Raw genomic sequence first — 25,767 nt, 5'->3', positions numbered from 1 at the left:
CTATGGACTGTCAGTCACGTGGGGTGAAAACTATCGATTGGTAATCGAATAGAAGTAAACGATTTAATTAGCATTCTTGAAAGTTATCTGCACGAGTAACCCATCTGACTTTTCAAATTAGGTCACTCTATATTAATTATTTTTCGATACCTAATCTCCGCCCTATTTATTTATCCCTCATTCCAGATCCCACAAAGACCTGCTGATCCCTGTTATCCCGCCACATCAATCCGTGTTTCGTGCCTCCCCCTCCCCACCGTGTGTTCACACCCCATTAGAAAGTCAATCTGTGAATGAACAAAGCCTCATTCACACCCATAAAGTAAACTTTGGGTATCTCTGGGCTCCGGTCTCCGGGCTCTGAGTCGGGTCAGCAAATCGTCAACATATTGGCCGCATCTTCATAAATAAGAAAGTGTGACCGCGGCGCACCCAAAGTCAGAGCACCCAAAACAACTGCCAACTTCGGAAGAGACAAAAAGAACAATGCGGCGACGGCACGTGCGGGTGGAAAACCAAGGGGGTGGTGCAAAAGCCACACACAGAAAAACAGAAACAATTGACTCTGGACAAGATTACATGGCAGGAAATTCAATTTTAAAAGCAGCTGCCACGTGTCGTTTTAGTGCTTGAAATTGTTACAGTTATTGCCTTTGCCGTTGCCGTTGCCTTCGCCCTTGCCCAGGGGGTGGGTGGCGTGGTCGGTTGGTTGCATTTTCCGGGCTCTCCGAATCCATCCAGTCATCCTCCATCGCTCATCGATGAGCCCGATGAGCATATGAATACGTAATGCCTGTTCCTATTCCCTTTTCCAAATTGAGCAATAAACGCGCACTGCGGCGCTTTCAAATAGCCCAACAAATAAACAAAGGGCGGGGGAGAAGCGGAAACGGAAACACACCACCGCCAACGTGTTAATTTCCAGGGGGTGGCTTTCGGCTTTCGCCTTTTGGCTGGCCTTCAACGTTCAGTATTCAGTGTTCAGTTTTCAGCTTTCAGCTTTTCAAAGGCCTTGCGGTGGCTAAAAGGGCGTGTGATTGACTTAATTGACTATGAAAATGAGAAATTACATGCTGATAATGACGCTGGTCGCGAAATGGGAAACAACATTATTAAAAACGCCAAACGCCAATCGCCATTCGCCATTCGCCACCCCCCATAAGCAAAACAGGACTGTAAAATGCGCAATCAACTTGCGACTTAATTTGATTTAAGTTCTCCCTTCAGCCTCACGCCACCCACTGGTTTTCCCACCCTTCCGGCCGTTTATGGCCCCGCATTGGCTAATTAGAATTGCGTCCCGCGACTTTGTAAACCCCATTTCCCAGGGCGGGATCAGTACATTGTGCTCGCCGAGAGTTGGGTCATTAAAATTGTATTTGGCCTGCGGACACGAGTCTTGCCAGGAGGTAAATCAAACCAGTAAATAGGAAATCTCATAAAAGGACGTTTGTGGGAAATGTATTCTCTCTCTGAATATGTACTCTTAGAATATTATCTTTAAGTTATCAGCAAAAGTATACTCTTTCATGCTTGAAAGCAGTTATGACTGAAAGGTATGGCATTTCAACACTGATTCCTTGGGCACAAAACTAAGTCGAGGCTGTTGACAGAAAATTGCAATGTTTTGTTGTGGCTTCTTAACAATAGCTTAGTCACTATGGGCCTTACGGCTAAAATAAAAACAGTTTTGTGTAGCTAACGACCAGAACTAAAGAACCCTATCATTGGTTTTTTGATTTTAAGAAAATAAAGATTTGCGAAATTTCGCATTTTTGATAAGGGGTACCATCATCAAAATTTTCAAAAAATGCCCAAAAATGAAGTTTCCCAGATTTGAATGCAAACCAATTGGGAATCATTGCAATCAAATTACGAGCCCTACGAGGTATTTAATTCCTCATTTGGGCCATTTTTGGCTTAGTTATGGACAAAATAGCGTAATCTTGAGAAGACAAATGGGATTAAGCAATTTTCGCATTTCCGGTAGCCCTTCATCAAAATTGATAAAAATTTTCAAAACTTGACATTTCAAACTGTGAACATAATTCGATTGGATTTTTAATTTCGAGATCAACGATGTATGACATTCCATATTCGGACAATTATTGGCTTTGTTATGAGAATAATTCGAATTACTTTTGAGCAGAAATCAGGATTACGAGTTTCGACAGAAAATGGGACTATTTTTCATCGGTTCTATGCCTATAACTTGGTCAAAATAAGACTCAGAGCTAAAATAAAGACTGTTTTGTTAAGCTAACAACCCCAACAAACTTTCCTCATCATTGGTTTAGCGATTTTGTGAATTTGAATTTTTGACTAATTTTTGGATTTTCTGTAAGGGGCAACATCATCAAAATTTGCGAAAAATTGAAAGATTTTTACGTTTCAAGGTGGGGATACAGTTTTGTTGGAAATCAAATTACGAACTCAACGAGATAATACATTCCATAATCGGACCATTATTGGCTGAGTTATGGGCAGAATAATGTGTCTTGAGGAGAAAAATGAGATAAACCGATTTTCAGATTTTTTGTAAGGGGTAACATCATAAAAATTTTCGAAAAACGGTTAAATTTGACATTTTAAGGTGGGGACACAGTTCGATTGGAATTTTAATTACGAATTCAACGCTGCATCACATTCTGCATTCTGACAATTATTGGCTTTGTTATAGCAATAATTCTTGTTATTTTGGGGCCAAAATCAGGATTATGCGTTTCGCCAGAAAATTATCATAGATCTGATCGGATTTACACCTACAACTTGGTCAAAAGAAGGCTCAGACTTAATGTAAAGACTGTTTTGTGAAGCTTACGACCCCAACAAACTTCCTCATCATTGATTTGACGATTTTGTGGATTTGAATTTTTAACAATTTTTTGAATTTTTTATAAGGGGTAACATCATCAAAATTTTCGAAAAATGGGAACATTTTTACGTTTCAAGGTGGGGATGCAGTTTTGATGGAAATCAAATTACGAGCTCAACGAGGTATGAAATTCCAAATTCTGACCATTACTGGCTTAGCTATAAGCAAAATACAGTAATTTTGAGAGAGAAATGGCGAGCAAACAAGTATAGAATTTTCGATAAGGGGAAATATCTTAATTTTTTCGAAAAATGGCAATAATTTGACATTTTAAAGTGTGAATGCAGATCGACTAGGATTGAGAAGACAAACTCAACGAGGTATTGCATTCCATATTCGGACCATTATTGGCTCAGTTATGGACACAATACTGTCGTCTTGAGGAGAAAAATGGGAGAAAGCTATTTTCAAGGCTGACCACAATTTGCATTTGCAAAAAGTGGACAAAGATTAAGTTTTTTGATTAAAATTCCGAGGATCCGCAATCATAAAGAAGATAGGCTTTCTAACATTAACTTATTTTGTCGAAATATAGCTCCATTTGAAGAAAGGAAACTTCTTTTCGACGATTATGAGAGACCAGCGGAGGCCTTACTTAATGGCCAAAATAGTCTGGGGGAATGGACTTCTACATTACGTAAAATATTATGAAAAATTAATTTGATTTTTAACGTTTTTTTTTTTAATGTCAACGGCTATGTAAATTTAAAAGTCAAATGTAAAGTGCATGTAAACTTGAGTGAGAATCCAATGTAAAATGTAAAAGTTTTCGCACATTCTAGGGTACCAAAAATTCCCAACTGCTTCTAGCACAAAAGTCGTGACTTAAGCTCTGCGGACCGCCAAAAACTAGTCAACTCATTTCAAGGTGTGTGTGTTTGTGCTAGTACAGTGTCTCGAAGTGGTCTACAGTGGTGCTCTCCATCGTACTGGGTCTACCTGGACTCCATGAGGATGCAGTGCATCATGGACTTTTCTGGATTTCCGATGACTTGGATGCGGGTTATTTATGGCGATACCTCTAAGACGAAAAATCTGTGCGCCAAGCGGGGAATCCATGTAAGTGGCCAACTTTTTTCTATCCTTATATTTAATGTATAAGCCGAGGGCTACGAATGCCCCATAATCCGTAGTAGGCTGCAATGGCTTGTAGGTCAGCAATGCAATGTGAATCGCGTAGAAATAAGTTTAGTTAAGTTTTCCCGGCTGCGGTTAGTCCCAGTCCGTCCCGTGCCACTGGGAACTTATGGACCACTCACACAGACGTACTATCAGGTATCAGGATCTGCCCACTCTGGAGTCTGACACCTTCATTGGCCACCTAGTCTATGGGCTATTTGGGTTCTTAGCTTAAAAATGAAAATAATTCTTTTACAGAAGATGGCTTGAAGAGCTTAAATTATGTGAAGCTCAGCACGAGGCACATTCTATTTCCGTCTCCACTATTGGAGTAACATCATGGCCAAAATGTACTTGTCCAGGTTTAAAAATTTCATCATCCAGTTTGAATATTGAATCACTAGCAGTTGAGATCGTATATAACATACTATTATAATGCTGGTTTATTCAGTTCTTGAGATAACACAGTCTGGAGATCTATATCTGGCCGTAAAGTAGATTTATAAATTTATCAATATGGAAGCATCCGTAAGCTACGCCACTCACTGCTGGGCATGCTCGTACCACATAACATTTGTACATTAAAGAATAAACGAAAGAGATCCACGTAGAAACGCATATGAAGTAGATATGATTGGAAAGGTTTCGCCAGGGCTTCCGGCTAGTCCTCTGCATGAAAGATTTATAAACATTATATGCTTTGGAAAGAACTTTTGGAGGAAACTTTCCTTACCGTTGCCTCGTCGAGCTGGTGGCAGTGCCAGATCTTGGGGATCTGGTGCTATTGATGGGTTGTGTGTGAGATTCAATGGGGACACATCCTGATTACTTGAGTTGAGTGCGTCGTCTTGGAGGTTACTTGCATACGATGCTATTGGAGGTGGTGGCTCATTCCCTTCGGCATTAAGTTCCTCCTGCTCGATCTTAAGAAGTTTTTCAACGCAAACTATGCAAAGAACCCTGGGCTTTTTGTCACCTGGCGTGACGTGTATGTGGAGATACTTTGCCAGCTTCTCCACCAGCTGCATCTTAATGCCGCGGTCCCCAAACAGGAGGATCACGTGACGGTGGGTATTCATGCAGACCCGGCACAGAAATCCCAGGTACGCGGCATTGGCGATGCTCCCCATTGGGTCCTGGTATAGGTTTTGTGTATTCCAAAATATAAACAAAGCTTTTGCGACGCGTGCAGTGTAATTCTAATAAGCGGCGATGCCGCCTTTTTGCATTCTAAAAGTAGTGTTGGGCAGTGACAGATAAACTTCAGTAATGTGACCAGACTTGAAAAGGCTTTTATAGGAGATTTGTGGAAGGGGTCATAAACCCTTCTGTTCTACTTTGAGGATTAGGGTTTCGGGGCATACCCTCAGCTCTGAACCTTCCATAATGGATCAGAGTTCAGGAATACAAAGCATATATCAGCCTGGACACCCGTGGGGTGGGAGGATAGCATTGCATGGCCTGGGAACCAATCTCAGGAGCATTCCGCCAGGCAATCTGAATCGAGTGGTTACGGCAAATCAGAAAGCGTAATTAACTTGGCTCTACAATCTGGCCAGCACACCAATATAATATTCCTACAGATATATTTATGTAGGCGACTACCGGCCACTTATCGATTATTTTATTAATTGTAATCTCATTTATTCGCCCTTCCTCTGCTCCTCTGCTCGATGACTCCTGGCCTGGTTCGGTTCGGCCTGTTCGGTGTTTAATTTCCACGTTTATTTTGTGATAAATTTATTATTTGATCGGTCCGTCGACGTCTGCTATAGGTGTGCGTTCTTTAATCAATTTTTCATTACAAACTGGCAGCGCGATTTAGTATCTGTATCTGTATCTGGACTATGTATATCTGTGTCGCCGATGTCCGCCTGTCCACTCGTCCGCGGCTTTATCAATGCCAAATTCGAGGAGTTCCAGTCTCAGGTCCGAGCACTCTGAAATCACCTCCGATCAAGTGTTGTAAGCATTGTCCCATCCCACCCTCTGCTCCACCTGTCCCATGATAAAAGTTCTTGGGTCGCAAGTGCCCGGAGGCGCCTCTTCGATCCATACCTTGTTCCCATTACCCAATTCTCGTGAAAAAGCGAAGGGTCTTAAGATGGTCAATATATGTGCCTACAAAGCGGCAACTTCCCTGACCCTGCGAACAGTTCCTGGACTCGGACAACGAAAACAAGATATGGTCAGTTGTGGTGATTCGTTATTTACAATTTGGATGAACAGCCCATTAATCATTGATTGGCAATACCTAGAATGGCAGATCCAAACTTCTAGTCTTACAACCTCTCATCCATTGATAGACATTATTCCCGAAACTGCAGTCTATTTATATGCCAAATGGGGACTAGGAAGCTGAGCCAGCCATAGCCTACAAGAGCATTAGACGTCACGGAATCCACCTGGAACCCCCCCGGAGCGACCCCCCCGGAACAGGCTCCTGGCATTCCGATAAGCTGCACGTTTGTACTTGACATGACGGTCATGCATGCCTGGCCAGCTGGGGGACCGACGGAGGAGTAGGCGGAGGCGGAGTAGGTGGCGAGCGAAACGGATCGGATCGGGCCGATCGGCCAAATAACGGTCCAAGCGGTTGTGAGACATATCGCTGATATCGATGGGAGAGTGGGAAGGGGTCCGGGGAATCCGGCGGGGAGGCAATCAGCTTGGCGCAGCGTGTAAACGTCGCGGGTTGTCCAACAGTCAAACAGCCAAGCAGCCAAGCAGCCAAGCAGCCAAACAGGCAGTGGGAATCGGGCTTATCGATGGCCGTGTGGGGGGTGAGGGCGGTGCCGGTCATTCGGGGGTGGGGGCGTTAGGAAATATTATTAGTTTATTTCACGATTGTGCTGGCTTCCAGTCCAGGGCTATATCACTGGGCCTCCCTAATCTAGATCATTGAATTGTATTGAAATGTACTCGCTGGGGCCATATACTCGTTTACGTACTATACTATATATATACTATATACTATATATATATATATACGCACTGGCACAATCAACATCCTGTCCGATCCGATCCGATCCGCGCGATATGGGTATGCAAATGATTAGGGGCGATTAGGGGCTGTACTTGGATTTCTGACACTCCCACTCGTAATGGCTACTGGCCCCCTACCCTCCCCCGGATATCGCTAATCGATGGCTTTATGGCAACATAACATATATGGCCTGCTGGCCATTCAACGGGTTATGGGCCCCATAAACGGGTGCAGTAATTATGTACTTCTGGTAATTTGCTGGCCAAGAGGCCACTGCGTGCTACGATTTTGGGTGGGCAAGTGGGCAAGTGGGGGATCGTTAGATATCGGCAGATATAGGTTTTTGTTATACCAAAAGGTATAATCTAACTATAAACTGTACTAATTACACCCTTAATGGTAGAGTAAAGGGGTATAATGTTGGTAGAATGAAACCTCATCGATGGGGTCTGCTAAAGAGATCTTAGCAAAATGGCATCCTAGTGAGCTACCCAGAGCTTTCTCCATGGTCAGGGATACCCATTGAGATGGATCCGAGCAAAACAAGTCGATCAAGTGCGAGCGGATCGTAAAAGTATAATTAACCAATTGGAGAACCAAATAACAATGGGCCGGGGCGTATGTAGGGGCACTATTTATGGCACTTCAGCTGCAATTGCTGGGTTTATGGCCCGTGTAAAAGAGGGTTTCGATTTGGTACTGCCAGCTAGTAGGTTGCTGCAATATATACGACCGGAGGGCCACTCGATGTTTATTAATACAGCGGACAAATATTATTGCCATTATGCTCGCTCTGATCAGCAATCGAATCGGGCCGAAATCGAATGTGGGTTGTGGGTTGTGGCTTGTGGGTGGTGGTGGATGGGCGAGCATGTGGGTCCACTTGTCCACTTGTCCACTTGTCCAAGTGCCGAAAGCCAAGTGCCAGTATTCCATTGATGAGTAATTTAATTTGTCGTTTATTAGAATAGCACTCGTTTTATTTTATGAGATACTCCAGCGCCTCTACTTGACTTCGAGTTCTTTATTTGCCAAATGTGTCAAGCGGCCCAGAGCGTGATATCTGTGCCGCAGCAGTCTATATCTTCCCAACTGATTTGCCGTCGGCATTGTATGGGTATAATGCCGCTGATGACTCGTTAATCGACTCCAAATCGGAGCCAGCAGACAGAGTGCTCCACCTGCCAGCTCTCCTATGATTACCCTTTAGTTCTATCCGGGTCTGGGCCCCGTTATCGGTTCGGACCCACTGGCTTTATGGCCCCTGATTCCCGATCCAGCAAATATTGTTTTGGTGCCGTAATCAAGCGGACTGGACGGATTACGATGCCAATCGCAGAACGGTAGCTAACAACCATAATCAAGACCATATTTATGGATTGTCCAACATGTTTATACGCCCCAGCGATACGTTCCTGGGCCCCAGGGCGGGGGGGAGTGCCGTCGTTTACGATGCCATAAAGTGCATAGGCCAATCACTCTTCGAAGTTCGAACAATAACACTTTCTAGATTAGCTTGGGTCTTAGTTTCAGTTCATAGCTCAGTAATAGTAAGCTGCCAGATAGTAATTACAAGACATTGCTCTTTAATTTTTGTAAATTATTTTATTAAATCTCTAAAATGTATTTGCAGTTGCAGTTGCAGTCGCAGTCGCAGTCGCAGTTGTAGTGCTGCTTCGCTTGCCTTCTGCCGTCTCTGTGGTTGTTAACATTCATGAACTCGTTACTTGCTATAAATTCAAAGAGTTTTCCTTTACCGCTATACACGCACACACATGAAAAAAAATATCGGTTAGGACTAAGTGTCTATATTAAATATATATTTAATCATACAAAAAAAAAAGGTTCCTTCAATTCTGTCTAAAAATTTGAACACTAATTATGATAGTAATAGTATGTATAGTACAGGTTTAGTTGCATTGCCGTTTATGGTTTTCCTTTTTTTGTTTTTAGTATTTACAGATTTTCCTTTGGGTTTTAGCTTAGGTCTAGAAAAAAATAAAAAAAAAAATCGTGTCTAGTTCTAGGTTTTATAAGTATTATCAACTTTAGTGCAGTGGAAATGGGTTCAATGGGAGTCCTTCCCTTGTGCCGATCATTTTTCCCCTACTCAGGAATGGGTTTTATGTTTAGATAGAGCTAACCCCTGACTAAGTGGACCTGTGGCTCTCGAGCCCGGGTCTTGGGGCTAGTATATGTATATAGTTGCCGTCTATTTTATGTACAGGAATGACTCAAGTGGAATCTATGAGACTATAAGTAGTTGCGATCTAAAAGTATCAATGCTTTGTATTTTTTTGGCTTTTCCGGGGATCTGGGGGCCTGGTCTCTGTTTTATTGCACCTTGGGTTCATCTGTCCACCTATTCGAGTGGCTTCAGGCCCGTAAAGATCAGATCCTAGCAATATTAGGGCCACCACGCCGCCCTTTGGGCGTGGGCGTGTGGATGCCCATGGCCGTGGGCATGAGCATGGGCATGGGCGTGAGCGTGGGCGTGTAGGCCGGCGGCCGCAGCGGCGGCATGCTGATAGGCGGCTGCTCCATTAAGGGCCACCAAATGATGGGCGGCAGCGGCATTCTGCATGGCGGTGGCGGTGGCTGATGAGACAGAGACGCAATCGGCACCCAGCTTGGAACCATCGCCCAGGCAGGGCTTTCCGTTCCTCACCAGAACGGGAACGGCCACGCGACGCGGTGAGGGCAGGGCGCTGGGATGATGCGGATGGGTGGCATGACCGTGCAGCAAGCCCGGATGGCCCTCGTAGCCCTTCTCGTTCTGCGCCCGCTTGGTCTTGTAACGGTGGTTCTGGAACCAGATCTTCACCTGCGTCGGCGTCAGGCGGATCAGACTGGCCAGGTGCTCGCGTTCCGGGGCACTTAAGTACCGCTGCTGCCGGAATCGGCGTTCCAGCTCGTACGTCTGGGCCTTGGTGAAGAGGACCCGTCGCTTGCGCTTCTTATTGGGCAGGCCGTCGGATCCGTTGGCTCCGCCGCCACCACTGCCATCGGCATCGTCCACATCGTCGATGTCCTCCTCGATGCCATCCTCGTTCAGGCTGTCGTCGTGGCCACTGCTGGCTCCATTGAGCCCGTCGTGCTTCAGGCTGTTGTTATTGTTGTTGGTCGTATTGTTGTTGTTGTTGTGCAGGGCATGTGCCGCCGAAGGACCTCCGACACCGCCGTTGGCCGAGGATCCGTGCAGGGTGTGCAGGGCATCGCCCACGGACAAGGCATCGCTGTCCGCCGATCGGCTGTAGCTCTTGTAATCGCCGGACAGGGCTGGGGATGTCTGGCAGTTGGACCCGATGTACGTGTACGAGACCTCGGAGGTCACTGGGGAGGTGCTGTCCGGGCTGGCGGGCTGCTGGGTTCCTGAAATGATCGAAGGAAAAGGTTTCGGGTTAGGGGATTGCTGTTGTTCATTGATAAACTCAAATATCTGGCCATAATACGAATCGAAAACGAAATCCGCTTCCAAATACCCTTCATCCGAGGAGAACAATAAATCGTTTAGGAAGTCCATAAGAATGCAAACATCATTTTTGTTCACTTAGGCGCCCGAATGCCATCAATTTGTTTGGGTTTCCCGACTATGGAGCGACGGCTCGGGAAAACACGTTAGACAATGGCGAGGTGAGAGAGCTGGGAGGGAATTTGTCAGCAATTGAAATGCTCCTTTGGTCGTAAATTAATGCACCGACACACCCCTCGGCGTCCTTCGAGTGATCGAGCACAATTCGACACGACAAGGGGAAGGGGGAAAAGGGGAAAGTCAGAATGGCAACTACCGGCAATTGGATTAGGCGCGACATGAGGCTGTGGTCGATGGCGATGTCGATGTCGATGCGGATGCGATCCAATTGCCAGATGCATGCCCTGTACATGGTCTTCGCACCAACCCCTGCCCCATCCCCTGGCATTTTCACCGTAATAACGTCAATTAGGCGGAGACAAACAGAGATCGCATTCATGCCTATGTACAGGAGGGAGGGAGGTTGGCATTCTCTCCTCGTCTACTCGTCTACTCGTCTACCTGGAACGATCGCTTCGATCTCCCGCCGACCGACTGGCTGACTGGCTGACTGACTGCTGACCTTCGGGCCTGTACTAAAAACCAGGAACCAGGATGCTAATGAAAGGACGACACAAAAGCCAAACCTCAAACACATCAATGGCAGTCGGGGCTCTTCCGGTTCGCCCACTTTTACAGCTCTGGGCTTCCAGCAGATAGTGATTTATCGGCGGGCGCGGCTATATCAGATACTATGGGGCGGGATCATGGCAACCGCAGAGGATCTTTCGAGTATTCATGAGGGAGACTTTAACTAACTTTTTAATGAAGTCAGGACATAATAGACATGGTCTAGAATGGGTGATTCATTTGAAAGTGGAAAGGAAAGTGGGCTTATCTGACACCTGGATTTCCCCCGGTGTCGCATTGACTAAACAAGAACTGCGCCGTAGGAGCTGCTAATGCCCATCCACCAAGCTGCCAGTTGGCCTGCCAAAAAAAACCCATCCGCTCACCATGACAACTCAACAAATTAATAACTTAATATAATCAAAACGACTCCTCCTCGACTCCTCGAGACAGCTGTGAAAATTCCCAAAAAAAAAAGAGCAGACGAGAAAAAAGTCGGCAAGCGGGCAGCAATTATAATTTGTAGCTAAGCAAAAAGGAATAATAAAAAATGAGGAGAGAAAACGGGAGCGGGACGAGGCGGAAGTGCGTGCCATAAATTTCCAGGGCGAGAGGTATGTTTGGGCCGCGACAACAAGGAGCGATCGAAGGGGCAAGCGCTATTCAACGGCCTGGCCGGAGGACACGAAGGACCTGAATGGTAATCCTCAAGTGTGAAGCGCATACAAAATATTAGTCAAGATTAAAGGGGAAGCCCAGCCCAGCCCAGCCCCAGCCCAGCCCCAGCCCCTTGACACGAAGCTAGAAGCCCATTTCGATCCGCCAATGAGTGGGTGAAAGTTAAAAAGGGGAAAGCAACGCGACGGGGTCAGGATCAGACTCGTCACTCCCTGGCAGCACCTGAACTCAGGCCAATCCGCGGGGCATGCAAACACAGCTGCCTCATCGCTCGACTGCCTCATCGACAGTCAATTCGGAGGAGTGAGCGGTCAATTACGGAGCAATATCATTACTCGGCCAGTTAATCGGGGGTTAAATGCAGTCGAAGCGCGTAGGAAGTCCCCTCAAAGGGATTCCTCTACCACCCACTGATCCGAACTAACTAGTTTTTCAGAGTTACTATCTTAGAAGTACTCTCAATGTTCTCTGTTAACAGAGATAACCCATCTTCTAACTATTTATGATCAGAAATAAGAATAAGGACTCACCGTATAGTTCGTTCTCCTTGATCCACGCACTCCTGCCCGTGTGCTGCATCATGGTTTGGGCCATGTGGTGGTACGAGGACATCTCGTCCCCGAAGCTCCCCGGGAAGTTCTTAGGCAGATTGGGCAGGTATTGGCCGGCGGCCACAGCTGCGGCAGCCGCAGCATTGTGGCTGGCCAGCAGGTGAGCGGCGGCGGCTGCGTTAGCGTGGGCGTGGCTCTGGGCATCCCCGTTCTGATGGTGGGCCAGTGGGAGAGGGGCCACCGCCTGCTGGTGGTGCGGGTGATGCTGCTGCTGCAGGTGGTGCTGCGGCTGCTGGTGGTGCGGGTGCTGCTGCTGTGGATGGCTTGGCGGCTGCTGGGCATGGTGCTCGGTGGTGTTGTGGTGATCGGCTCCACCGGCTGCCCCTCCTGTCCCGCTGCCGTTGTGGTGCTCGTCCACCGAGCCGCCGGCGGGAGTGGGTGAGAGCGCCGAGGGCGTGGCATGAGGTCCCTGACCGCCGTGTCCGTTGGTGGATTCACTGGCCGAGTGGTGACTCAAATCGCTGCCATGATGGGCGGCTGCAGCTGCTGCAGCGGCGGCATTCTTCAGCTCGGAGCCCTCCAGATTCAGGATGTCGGATATGTGGAAGCCAGAGCGTTGCGACGAAGGCACCTTCGCGTCGAACAAGCTGCAGGTTAAAGAAGAGATTCGGTCATTAGATTAGATTCACGTTAACATCCTGATTGCAGTACCAGCTAGGAAAGTTATCCATTACAAATTTATATTCGATTTCTAAATGACTCTATAAAGGGCTGATGATTAATGACTCCCGGCATGTTGTGGAGAATATTTGGGAAACGAATTCGGAAGGTTGTCATTCCGTTTAGCATTTCATGCTCATTGCTGCGACATCCGGTGTCGATCTTATGAATGGCCAGAAGGTGCAACAAAAGGAGGTGCCTTGGCGAGGATCTGCAGGGGAAGACTACCTGTATTACCTGCCGCGCTCTGACTTTCATAGATTTTCGCACTTGCCCATCAGGAGCAGGGGAATGTGCATCCTGCAGACATAGGCCATATCCTTTCGAGCCGAGAACTCGCTCCTTTCGCCCGGAATTAACTTTGATTAAGTGCACGCAAATCGCTGGATTATTGACACCTAGTCCCGACCAGATCCCTAGTTTTGATTTTCCTAATACCATCAACAATTAAACGCAAATTCGCCCGGGCTTGGGACTACCTGCAAGGGTCAGAACGGGTCAGCTCAGAGTTTAGAGCTCAGGTCTCCGATCGCGGCAGGTCAAAACAGGTCGTGCCACATGTTGACGCAAGTTCGGCTGCTTCCGGTTTTCCCAACTCGAGTTTTCCCAAACACCCGACTCGCGAATTTCCCACGCTACGGGCCACACGGGCATTTCCCGTCGTCCTGTGCGGAATTCCCTTGGCCAGACAGTGTGACGCCAGGATCTCCGAGCCATCTGAGTCCCGAGTCTGCCGCACACATGTCACAGCCGATTGGGGTTTCCCTGGCACTCACCTACGGGAATTTCTAAGCCAGGCCAGAACAACAAGCCAGAATTTCCCAACCGCCAATCTCCAGGACCTTGAGTACTTGCCAGATCAGAGTGACGGGGGAATTACGTCGTCTATCTCGGTATCTGTATCTGTATCCTGCCGCTCTGCGGGACTTGGCTAGTTTTTGGGCAAGTGGTCGGTCTCCTAGTAGCTGCCAGGATTAGCCGGCAAGTCCATTAGCTATATGGGATCTGAAATCCGATACGGAGGCAGGGGCTTGCATGGGTGTGATCTTGAGTCTGATCTTGGACTATGACGAGGGCAGCTTAAGACTGGACTTGGTTTGTTTTTCCAAGTTAGACCTTTGATTCTGATGTATAAAATCAATCAGTTTGATGATCTTATCAAAGGGGTCATCAAAGGCTTGTATTATCATTCGAAGATTAGAGAAAATGGAAAAGCTCTTGTCTACGGAACTATGGAAATGGGAAGTTCAAGATTAGATGATGGCCAGGATGAGTTCGGAGATTAGTATAACTTGAAGGGAAGATTCTTCGAGCAATGATTGTGCGTCATCCAACTAAAGATAAGTCTGATTTGGTTAGGATTATATTCCCTGATGTTCCTGATATAAAGTTAGAGGTAAATCCCGTCTAAGATTTATAAGCTTTGAAGTTCAATCGGGCTTTTTAGTCCTTTCAATCTTTTCATCCCGTTTCCCTTTCGAATCCTTGTGCTTACCCGGGCAGAGCGTTTCGTAGGGCCGCCGGATAAAAGGCGGCTGGCAGGAGGGCGTGGCTCCACGGCGGTAGAAGTATAGGCGACCAGGGCAGGAAGGGGGCGGCTGCAGCAGCGGCCACCGCCGCCGAAGACGGGACCATTAGACTGCTCATGCTATGGAGTCCTGGAAATCCGCTGAAGGCCGCCGCGCCCGTCGGAATGCGAAGCTGCTCGGGTGCCAGTCCGGAATTGGAGCTCGTGTTCGTGGGCACGGTGGTGCTGGCGGTGCTGAAGACCTTGGCGGATCGCTCGCGATCTCTGTCCCGCTCCTCCCGTTCCCTTTCCCGTTCCCGTTCCCGCTCGCGCTCCCGCTCGCGCTCCTGCTCCCGTTCCCGCTCCAGGGAAGGCGTGGAGGTGCGCAGCGGTCTCTTAGGCGTGGCTGGGGATGAGGGACTCACGGTGATCGCACTTTGCGGCGAGGCGGGCAAGCTGCCGGCGCTGCCCAGACCGCTGCTGTTGTCCCGCTCACGGTCTCGCTCCCGCTTCGAGGGAGTCCGTTCCAAGGACACCGACGTGGTCATGTCGCTGGGCGATATCGGGGACCCACTATTCGACTTGCGACGCTGCGGCGCGGGCGGCGGCGTGGGCGGACTTTTGCGTTTTTCCGCCACTTTGGAGCTTTTTTCCGGTAAACGGAGCACGCCAAAAAAAAGAAATAGGTTTTCGTATGTAGCACAAGCACTGGGAGCACTGGGGAGTTTGTTGGAGCAGATCTAGAGCAGCTCAGTTAGCAGGCATAGTTCGATTTGGTTTTGTGTTTGGTTTGTCAATTTGCGAACAGGAAGGTTCGGTAGTTCAAGGGTCGCGATACGTTTCTCGATGTCTCAGTGGCACGGATCCGCGGAGCTGCGCACTCTAAACATTCCAAACTGAAGTGTCATCAACAACTAACGAGGAATCAAGAACTCGACACGAGTCCAAGTCGCAACAGAACGGCCAACAGCCAAAAACCAATAACCAACGGCAGAAAAGTACCAGGTCTCATGCTCGGGGTGTCTTTGGGCATCTGTATGTGTGCGGTGCTGTGGTGCTGCGGTGCACATCTGTATCTGCATCCCTCTGCCATTGGGCGCATAGCACACAGATACACACACACACACACACACACACACATCCAGACTGGAGAGACTCTCGGCTTTGTTGGGCGTGCTAAGTGGCTTCTCATGTCCTTTTCAACAAGGATACGGCTACAATGTGAGTGGCCCATTCAACCACCAAGGAAAACAACCACCATTCGCCGCCAGAGCGAGACGGAGCATGTGAACGGAGTCCTTGTGTCGTCCTGCCGTCTCGTTCTGGCTCTCTCCTGTTGCTCTCTCTGCCGCTCTCAAGAGTGCCACTTGAGTGAGAGTGTGTGTGTGTGTGTGTGTGTGCTGTCGTCGCTGTGTGCGTGTGTGATGGCCATTGTAGCGTCTCGAGAACCTCCTTGGGCATACGAAGTTCCCATTCCCATTCCCATTCCCATTCCCAGATTGGGATTCTGGGATTGGGCTTCTCCCGTAGCGTCCCCTCCAGTCCCGTCCCGTCCCGCTCTGGCCAGCACTTGATGTTGTCAGCAATCGCCGCGTCATTATATTGTATTTATCATTATCAGCGCTGTAGAAGTCCGGACCTCTGGTCCAGGAACTACATACTTGCCACCGACTTACGACCTCTCTGCGATGCCCTCAAGTGCGAGTGAGCCCGGACAGGGCAGGACATGTGCTTGTGGTCGGGACTCAATATGATATCATCGCTTGGAGATATCACCCATTATCCTATTGAGCGGTATGGGCGATAAGGAAGATTTCCTGGGGATTACCTCTCGCGGCAAAAATAGCCATTAGAGATAGAGTTCGGGCACTCGAATGCCGATAAGAAGAGCAAACAAAGTGGGAAAGCCCGAAGGGGAAATCCCTTTAGCAGGAGGATCATGTCCCTGGATTAATTAAAACAAAAAGTGATAGATCTGAAGTGGGAAAAGGTGAATAACTTTCTGCATCTGCGGAGATAGAGATCGCTTAGAAAGCCTAGAACGCCGATTGCATAACCTCAAGTACACACTCCGGGAAATGCCTAAACTCGGAGACACTCTACGAGTATCATATCATATGTAGTGCCTGCTCCGGCCATCGAAACTTTATTATGGAGAAAGTTCTCTATTCGGCAACAATGTTAGCGGTATGCTATCGTGCCCTGGCATTTGGCTTAGTTTATGGTTCACTTTTTCGGAATCCGATTTCTTGCGTGTAACGGGACTGTTATAGAGCACTTGTGCGCAAGAGTATAGCCCTTATATACAAGGATGGGGCTGCCTGCCCGCCTTTCGTGCAATTTGAATTTCGATTTTATAAGCTAACCCATGATTACCTCAGATCCTTCACATGCCAATACATGCTGGTCTAAGGACACACCCCGGGCTCTCAGAGATGGTTAGCAGGGGATAGCGGGTGGCGAGGGGATGCGAGCGAGGGAGCTCGAGTAAAATATAGGAAAATACATAATCAACACGAACATTAGGCTAACTTGGGGCCAGTCCCCCGAGGAAATTGAAAAAAAAGGGAAATCTCACATGGCGTGTTGGCGCCATGTACAGCGGCCATATACATTATGTGCACATGGAGGGGGTCGTTAATGGTGCTGGTACTGGGGATCCTGGTCCTCCAGCCACACCCATCCGCCCACCGAAAGTGGGCACTCCATTGAGTCGCCCATGACGTTCACGCCATCAATCCCAGTGCGGGAATGGAGATGGTAGGTGGAGAGACGGGAACTTCGCCTGCTACTTGTAATGCCCTCTGCCGCTGTTGCCGCCGTCGCTGCTCGGTGGGCGCGTCATGGCCGCCCGACCAATCGGAAAAGCGTGCGAGCAGTATGGCTATATGCACGATACGTTCACGCGCATGTTTGGGAAATTTTCGTAGCGCCGAAGGACTTGCGCTGGGAAATTTCCCAGCGGCGAGCACGCCCATTTTCCCGCGTGTTGTTGGCCATTGTTAGTGAGCCTAATGATGATGTTGCATTTAATAACAAAGTGAAACCTCCGCCTGCGTCGCCGTTGTTGTTATAGCTTAGCTTCCGCAGGAAGTTTAAGTATTCCATGGATGTATCTTTGTATCTGTAGCTGTAGCTGTATCTGTATCCGTGTTTAGGTATGGGTATGGGTATGGGCATTCAAATCACAGTCGAATTCAATCCGATGCTCGCACAGAAACCCGTTTGTTTTTATTGTCCTTGGCTCTCTTTTATTTCGATATTTGCTTATTTTTGTGCCTCTGTGTCTGCCCCTGCCCCTGCCCCTGCCACTGCCACTGCCTCTGCCTCTGCTTTCCACGCACTCCAAACTACTTTGTTTGTGTTTGTTTCTGTTTGGGCCCTAAGTACAGACAACTTCAATTGCAGCACTCGTCCTTGTCGTCCTCCTGGCTTTGGCATTCCCTTAGTTTGTTTTTATTTCGCCGAATTAGTTTTCAATCTATTTGCATAGCAATGGGCGAAGGCTCGACGGCCATCAAGGGGTTCTTACAAGCCCATCACGGGCAAATGCTGTTTAAGCTTATTAAAAAAGGCAAAAAGGGGTTTCTGTATGACTTTTAATGAGGTGACAGTTACTCAACATCTAAACAAGGATTTTAACTGAATATTGTGATATTAAAGAGGCAGGAAAAAAGTTAAAAGGAATCCGTGAAGATTACAAATTTCACCCGTTTTATGTTTAAACACCTTCAGGCATTCGTTTTCCTTATAAAAGAGATTATTTAAGGTTTGTTGGTTGGGCAAAAGGCTGAGACAAGGGTTCTCAGAGGGATATAGAATATCATTAACATTACTTTAACCATATGAGGCTGGCCTACGCCCAATTACTATGTAGGTACAAAAGCTAAAATGTACGAACTGGAGAACTTCCCCTGCCAGAGAACCACTTTTGATCGACGGCATGTCATGACCCTTGTGTCGCCATCGAGCACTCTCCGCCATGGAGTAGCGGGATCGAAATCGGGATCATAAACGGCGGCAGCTGTCCTCCGGCAATGCGATTTGAAGTGTGACAATGTGCTGGCCCAATGGCAATCGCATTGGCATCGCAGATACACCGGAACAGTACAACATTCGAATGCAATAAAGGATGTTGGATGTCACAAATCGTCCTTGTTAATCGCAGGCAAACCGCGCGACAATCCCCGGGATATTTCGGTCTATTGAGGATGTGTGTGTATAGAGTATAGGGAGATAGGGAGATAGGGTATACCCTATAACGTACAACGTATAACAACCCCAATTAAACGCTTTGCCAGGCGTAAAAAATCGAGATATTTGGCAAAAGGTGTTTGCTTAACGCGGCTACAATTAGGCGGCCATGTTGCAGCAGCCTGAAGCAGCGTGCCACAAACGCACACACACACACACACACTCGAAGCCATTCACACAGATACTCACACTCGCACGCACACTTATTCACACCCATTCATCCAGTCATTCATTCAATGCTCGTTTGGCTGCAGCCCCTAGCCCTTCGCCCTTCCTCTGCTCATCCCATTGTCATCCATTTTAATTTACCTTCCGGTTCTGCCTTTATTCTCCCATTTGACCCTCTATTCTATGGCTCTACAGCTCTACAGCTCTACAGCTCTACAGCTCAACAGCCCCCCTCTCCGCTCTCTGCTGTGATTTTGGCCCGCTCGTGTTGTCAATTGACGGCCATGACAATTTCGGGCCTCTGATTCGATGCGCGGAAGTGATTTCCCCCACAAAAAAGTAGAATCGAATTTTCCAAAGGGAATCTCTAGGGTTTCCCCGCCGGAAGTGCAATACTCACCTATGAACACTCAGAGAAAAATGTCTATGAATCAGGATCGTAAATATAGCTCTGGGAAATACGAAGCACTCTCCTTTAATATCTTAAGTTACTATGAAAACCCAGCTACTTAAGTCTTAAGTTAACTTTGAAGAAATCTTATGTTATACTCGTAGAGTTACTTTCCAGAGTACTTTCTACCCAGAAGTCTTTCGTTTTCCTTTAGAAGGGTTACTTAGAAGTCGTATTAATCATATATTAAATTAGTTCTTAAGGCATGTGTAATTTCTCGCAGTGTAAACATCTTCCCTACCCCACCTCAATCTGATTGATTTTAGAGGTTTTGTCCTCTGGTCAGTTGGGCTGGCGTGATCGTGTCTCTGGCTTCTGCTCTATTGATTCGGGGTAATTTGCTGCCTTGTTGCCAAATATGTTATGTAAGGGGATGGCTTTTAACAAGAAGGCGTTGCCCAGGCAGGACAAAAGTCAAAAAAGGATCTTCAAGATCCGAAAGTACTGGGAAAATACAGCTGGGTGTATGTTTGGTTTGGCTTCGGGTTGATCGGCCTGCTATCGGCTTGCTATTCGGATGGTTTTTCATCTTTTGGGGTAGCTCGTGATCCCTAATGATCGAAAGTAGGAGATTTGCATTCAGAAGTCAATCCCAAGTCGATTTCTCTCGCTGTCTTTGCTTGCAAGAGCAATCCATCATGGCTTAAGTCAGCTTAGGAGGAGTCGGGGTATCCTTATGCTTGTCTATGAGCCAGGGATAGGTTTGATCGGGAATTTGTAAGCATTTAATAGATATAGATAATCAGATATAAGTTAAGTCTCTTGAAAATAACTTAAAACTTCGATAAATCATTGGAATCTTAGTCTTGGAAAGCTAATTTCTATTTCCCTTTCAGACTTCCGTAACGTGTGGAGAGGTTGGATCATTCACCAGCTCATTGACTAATAAAAAAGGATGAGAGGCACGGATGCGTCGCCCCATTGTATCTGTATCTGCATCTGTGTTCGTATCTGTATCTTTGTGCAGCTGTGAGGATCGGTGAGTAGCGCCCCGTAACTTGACAAATGGGTTTTCCGACCGCCTGTCCTGGTCTTTCCAAGTCGTTTTTTGTGCCCTGCATCCCACTGTGCCGGTCAGTTGGTCAACTGGGTTCAGTGCGGCCAACTTCCTCTGCACACTTCCTACTTCCTTCACAGCTGGGGCCCTAGGACGACCAGTCGGCCGATTCATTCGCAATTTATTTCAAATGGCCAGGCGATTCCCGCTTTAAATGTATGAATGAATGCATGAATGGCCCAGCGTGCGAAATGGCCATTTCACCGCTTTGTTCGGCTTTGTTTTGTTTCCTAATTTCATTTTTTCTAACATCTACTTGCCCATTTGTGGTGGTCATTGTAGGATCCCATCTATTACTATCTATTACTGTCCCAGTTGAAAGGCAATCAGTGGAGGAGGAATACCTTGGTAGTTAATTGCTAAGTTGGACTTAGTAGCTAACTGAGATGTATTTAATAGATATTTAAAGTTACAAAATACTCGTAATATGAAGTATATTAACACAGCCAGGTATGTGTAGCAGCCATCTGGGCTGTAGCGTGCCCAGCTAGTGTGCCAAAAACAACTTGAGACCCCCGATCCGCCCCAGCACTCTTGGCCGTGACACTTCAGGCAATCACATGCTTCATTATAGGCCCATCACAGTCCGGACTTCGGAATGGGCTTACGGCTGTCGTGGATGCAAATTTCATTGTGTTATTTTCGCATCCAAATGGCCTAAAGCCCATATAGCACATGGCATGCCATGCCGTTGACAAAACTGGCTGACAAACTGGCATTAAATGTCACAAAGTCACGCGTCCCCCGGACGGATGCAACGGCAATGGCGACGGCAACGGGAACTGCAACACAATTGTGAAATGTATCAATTTCTAGCCGTTGTTTTCTCGTTCTCGTTCTCAGCCTTAGCTTTCCCTGACAATGGGGCTGACGTGCTGCAGGACTCCCACATTTATTACATTTCCAACTCCTTGCAGCACTCTAGGCAGCACCTCCTCATCCCCGCTGCATTGGCAAGTGGCCGTCGCTTTGACAGCGCCGTTTAAGCGGAAAAAGGTGAAAAACTTTCCTTTTATTTGGCGGGTGACAGTTTCCTGAGCGAAGACATGGAGGCAGACAAGCCAGGGTGCCCAGGCTAAGCCAGGTAACAAATAATTTATTAACTTATTTAAGTTATTAATATAGTTTACTGTGTGCCCTACAGATGTGGACTTCAAGGATCGATTAGCATCTTCATTATTGGTAAGTGAAAGCCAGTTAATAATATAATTACTCATCATGGAAGAAATGCAAACTTGACTTTTTTAAGATTAAGATTTAGTCCCTTAAGTTTTTAATATCCACATTTTATTAGCAACTCAAACATTTTTAAACATTTTTTGATGGTCTGACAACCCTGTTGCCCGGCCAGGACTTGACATTAATATTTGAGGAACACAAATCGAAAAAAATGCAGAAAAAACATAAACACAAATTATCGCAAAGTGAGGGTCGCAAATTGAAGGCATTTGAAGGAATCCCCTCGGGCATAGGCGACTCTTCATTGCCCTACAAGTTAAGAAATGGCGATTTCACTCTAAGTTGTAAATATCTGATGGGTTAGCTTTATATTATATTAATACCCTGCCTATCAGGCACTAAGTTCATGCTGCGGCAGGGCACTTGCAAGTCGGATATGTCCCGCACGATTTGCTTGCATTTTTTCCTGTGGGTTCGGGCTTTGTTTACTTCCTGGCTCATCGGTCGTCGCCGTCGTCGCGGACATGTGCACACATTCCCAGGGAGTTGAAGCTTTCCACTTTTTTTTGATGGTTATGCTCTTCTTTTTTTACCTTTTTTTTCTTGTTTTTTTTTAGATGGGCGATGTAGGTTTGTGTTTTTGTAGTCTTGAGTACGTTCAACTTAAGTGACTTGCGTTGGGGACGCCGCTGCGTTCAAATGAAATTATTTTTTCGAACTTCATATTTCAGGGAGACAAGTGTAGCGTGTCCGCGTTCCTTCGAACGAGTCCTTCGAGTTTCGCCCGTTCGGGGAAAGGGGTTAGGGCAGGCGGAAGGAAATCCCAACCTGCCATATGGAGCAACAACTGGTGCTGTTGGTGCTGCGGGGAAATTCCGAAATTGAAATCGGGACAAAGCACTGGCGAGGATCCGGCGATCCATCCATCAATGAACTCTGAGCAGTGGCTTGGGCAGGGGCAGGGGCTGGGCACCGATCCTCACACATGACATAAAGCACAAATAAATGGAATTGGTTTTATTTGGCAAACAGCATTATCCCGGATTATCCGAGGGTTCGATGCAACGATTATGGACAAACCCAATTAAACCCAAATTTTGCCTGTCGCAGTCGCAGTCGCAGTCGGTCGCCTCGCCTGTTTGTGTGTGATTTTCCAGGCGATTTCACTAAACATGTGTTTTGGTTTTTCAAAAACCCCGCCGCCGTCGGAAAAAGGTGACAAAGTGGAAATAATGCGCATTGTTGCTCTTGGGTCTTGGTTGGTCTTTGGTTGTCGGCTGGTCTGCTATATATGCCAGATCCTGTATGGCATACTCGTATATAGTAGTACTGTTATTCCGACACCTTTCTGCCTCGGCTTACCAACCGATCGATCGACCGACCAGTCAGTCAGTCCGCCGGTGGATGAATATGAATCCCCAGCCCCAGGCCATTCACAATGCCGTAACATTGGCTTAGGAGTGTGCGAAAATCAGGGACTTAGCCCGAACGGACCTCGTTTCGATCCGGTTCGGTAGCCAATACAATTTCATTATGTTATGCCATTAATGTTAATGCGACGTGGCTTGATCCTGGCTGGCTTGCCTGGCCTTCCATTCTCCTCCTGGCCGGTGCTCGGTCCTTAGCCCGGCCTGTGTTTTCTTAGCTGATTTAAAATCAAATTGTTTTTAATTGCCTCATCGATTTCCAGGAAATATTGTGACACCTCCTTGCAGGTGCCTGGGTGCGCATAAGTACCTGCAATCCTCCGATGAATGATCAATGGAGAGCGGGCCACATGTTTATCCTTCGGGAAACTAATGCCCAAATATCGCTGCTTTCGCATTCCCTTCGGGTGGGTATATATCTTCCTTCCACGAGATATAGAAACTTAAACGGGTGAATAAATCACAATAGATTCGAGTTTATTATGGCTGGCATTGGCTTGTATTTGCAATCTCATGCTACCATTCAACTCTGACGATTGTCAATGAAAGATTGCGGGCTCTGATCGACAGATTCATAACTTGACCATGTACTTGAAGTCCCAAAAAAAAAAGACTATGATCAATTGGCTGATAAGGGGTTAATGAATGAATGCTCCTCGAGTGATCTCAGGAGGGTGGAAAATTTAATGCTTGTTAAATGTTGTCTCTAGAGGGCCACTCCTAATAAAATTCCACTAATAGCCAAGCTTTTTGGGAAGTATATAAGTTTCTTGGTGATTCAGAAGGAGGTACTAAACGAGCTCTTCTTTACACTAAGAAGTGGCCAGAATCTTCTTCAAATTCTTAGCAATTAGCGGATGGATTCCCTAGATAGGCTTTTCTTTCAAGCCCTTCTTCCCCCTTCGCAATATTATTCTGACAGCTAAGTGACTTTGCCCATTTGCCGACGGCTGATGGCTGATTTTCCGATTTCTGATTCCTGATTTCTCAGTTTTCAGTTCTCAGTTCTTAGTACCCAGGTCGGAGTCCGGAGTTCTGAACTCCGAGTTCCGAATCCGGGCCGTGACTTCGGGCTGTACTTACTCGTAGACATGCTTGTTGTACTCGTAATCCGGCTGCATGCAATAATCCTGTTGGTACACGTTGTTCGTGTAGTAGCCGCAATCCTCGAAGTAACCGCAATTCGGATTATAATTGCTCATAATTAAGGCTCTCGCGTGCGCAAAATCTGAACCGTCGGGAAAGTCGTGCAAAATGGCGGAAAATCGCGGCAACCGAAACGGAACAGAAAAAAAATGTTACTACAAATTGGTCGCAGGGGGTGGGTGCTGGGTGCTGGGCTGTGGGTTGTCGGTTGTTTGGACTTGGATTGCGGGTGGTTCACATTTATTGAATTATTTAATGAACTACTTGTCGGCGAATTATTTGCACTCGAATGGGTTTTTAATCCGCGATCACTTTTTAATTGATGTGGGTGAGTACACTGCCTACGGGACGGCAATTAGGCGGCGATTCGGGATATTACTAGTCAACTGCACTCGATCGAGAGCTACATTTTACGATATATGCACATGGGAGATATAGAACTCGGATCGGATCTGGGCCTGGGTCTGGGAGTTGTGGCAGGCGTAGCGCGCGCTTTTTGACTGCCGTTGGCCGATTTCAATAAGCCATAAAAACGTCGACGGCTAAAAAATAACAATCTGTCCGCGGAAAGAGAGCGTTTGTCCGTTGGTGGTGGCCCTATCTCGCTTGCTCCTCAGGCACTCTAATAGCCACTAGCATTCAGGCTCTCTCGCTCTGGCAGCCCCGATATCGCTGCGATCGAGTGGTTTTAGCGACTCCACGTCGAAAGGTGCCAACTGGCGTTGGCGTACTGCCAACGGAGTAAACGGGGAGACCTGGACTGGCTGGACCCACCGCCGTCAGAAGCCCTCGGCAGCCGATGATCCGTGTGAGGCGAGAATCGAATCGGATCGGATTGGATTGGATCAGAAGAGCCGGAGTATCGGTGATTTGGAGTGGCGCAACGAGGGACACTTTAAGCGGTACAACAATCACTTATTAAAGTCAAATAGGTATTAAACAAAACACACGCAGTGCACAGGAGAGTGTCGAAGGCAGCCGAGTTGAACAAATATCAATAAGTGTACACAAGAGTATCGATAAAGGTGTCCGCTGCAGTTATCGCTGCCCCCTGTCTCTATACACATATGTATTCCCCACTCACACATGCACTTCGCTGGCCCACAGAGATATATTCCAGCCGGGAGATACTCGCAACGCCCCAAATCGGGCTTTTCGCTTATATTTGTTCTTCTGCCCCTCATTTGTACTGGCTCTGAACCGATTTGTGGCTGCTTCTGCAGTGCACAGTGGGACCAAGTCGTTCAAAAGTGCACAGGTATTTTGATAGGTAAGATGAATGTGCAACAAATCTTGTCAAGGAATCATTTCTGAGAGAATCACCCTAGGCTGTGCTTGAAGATACTCCTGTCTGTCCGTTAGATCTGTCCGTATAGAGTATATCCAACTGTCCGTTAGGGTCAGACCCCACTAGGTAGGCCGTCGAACGACGAAGACACCGCGGAACCGGCGAACCAATCCATCAGCGAATGCTAGTGAATAAATTTGTCGAGTGGTCGCCGATAAAT

The 25,767-nt window shown here is 47.2% G+C and overlaps 1 protein-coding gene across 2 annotated transcripts; it reads right to left on the bottom strand.

Annotated features, from left to right (window-relative positions):
* Nucleotides 1–8,575: 8,575 nt before the first annotated feature.
* Nucleotides 8,576–25,202, bottom strand: LOC108105433 (homeobox protein vnd). 2 transcript variants are annotated; one of them, XM_017212016.2, is made up of 3 exons: nt 24,197–25,202; nt 12,330–12,997; nt 8,576–10,352 (listed from the first exon to the last, which is right to left on the bottom strand). In XM_017212016.2, the coding sequence occupies exons 1-3, from the start codon at nt 24,313–24,315 to the stop codon at nt 9,388–9,390; spliced, it is 1,752 nt and encodes a 583-aa protein (XP_017067505.1). In that variant the 5' UTR covers nt 24,316–25,202; the 3' UTR covers nt 8,576–9,387. The 2 variants fall into 2 exon arrangements, with proteins under 2 accessions (XP_017067505.1, XP_017067504.1); XM_017212015.2 differs by lacking the exon at nt 24,197–25,202 and adding an exon at nt 14,566–15,192.
* Nucleotides 25,203–25,767: the final 565 nt, after the last annotated feature.

This window comes from Drosophila eugracilis, unplaced genomic scaffold (assembly GCF_018153835.1).
Source record: "Drosophila eugracilis isolate 14026-0451.02 unplaced genomic scaffold, ASM1815383v1 contig_2167, whole genome shotgun sequence".
Lineage (NCBI taxonomy): Eukaryota > Metazoa > Arthropoda > Insecta > Diptera > Drosophilidae > Drosophila > Drosophila eugracilis.
The sequence above is the reverse complement of the archived record's forward strand: the minus strand, read 5'-3'. Positions and strand labels throughout refer to the sequence as shown.

What these genes read in the sequence shown, in the direction of transcription:
- LOC108105433 (XM_017212015.2), bottom strand. Translation starts at nt 15,125, where the DNA reads ATGACCACGTCGGTGTCCTTGGAACGGACTCCCTCGAAGCGGGAGCGA. An exon ending in CTACGAAACGCTCTGCCCGG is followed by an intron (nt 12,998 to 14,565) that starts GTAAGCACAAGG and finishes TTTAACCTGCAG; the next exon opens with CTTGTTCGACGCGAAGGTGC. An exon ending in CAAGGAGAACGAACTATACG is followed by an intron (nt 10,353 to 12,329) that starts GTGAGTCCTTAT and finishes CGATCATTTCAG; the next exon opens with GAACCCAGCAGCCCGCCAGC.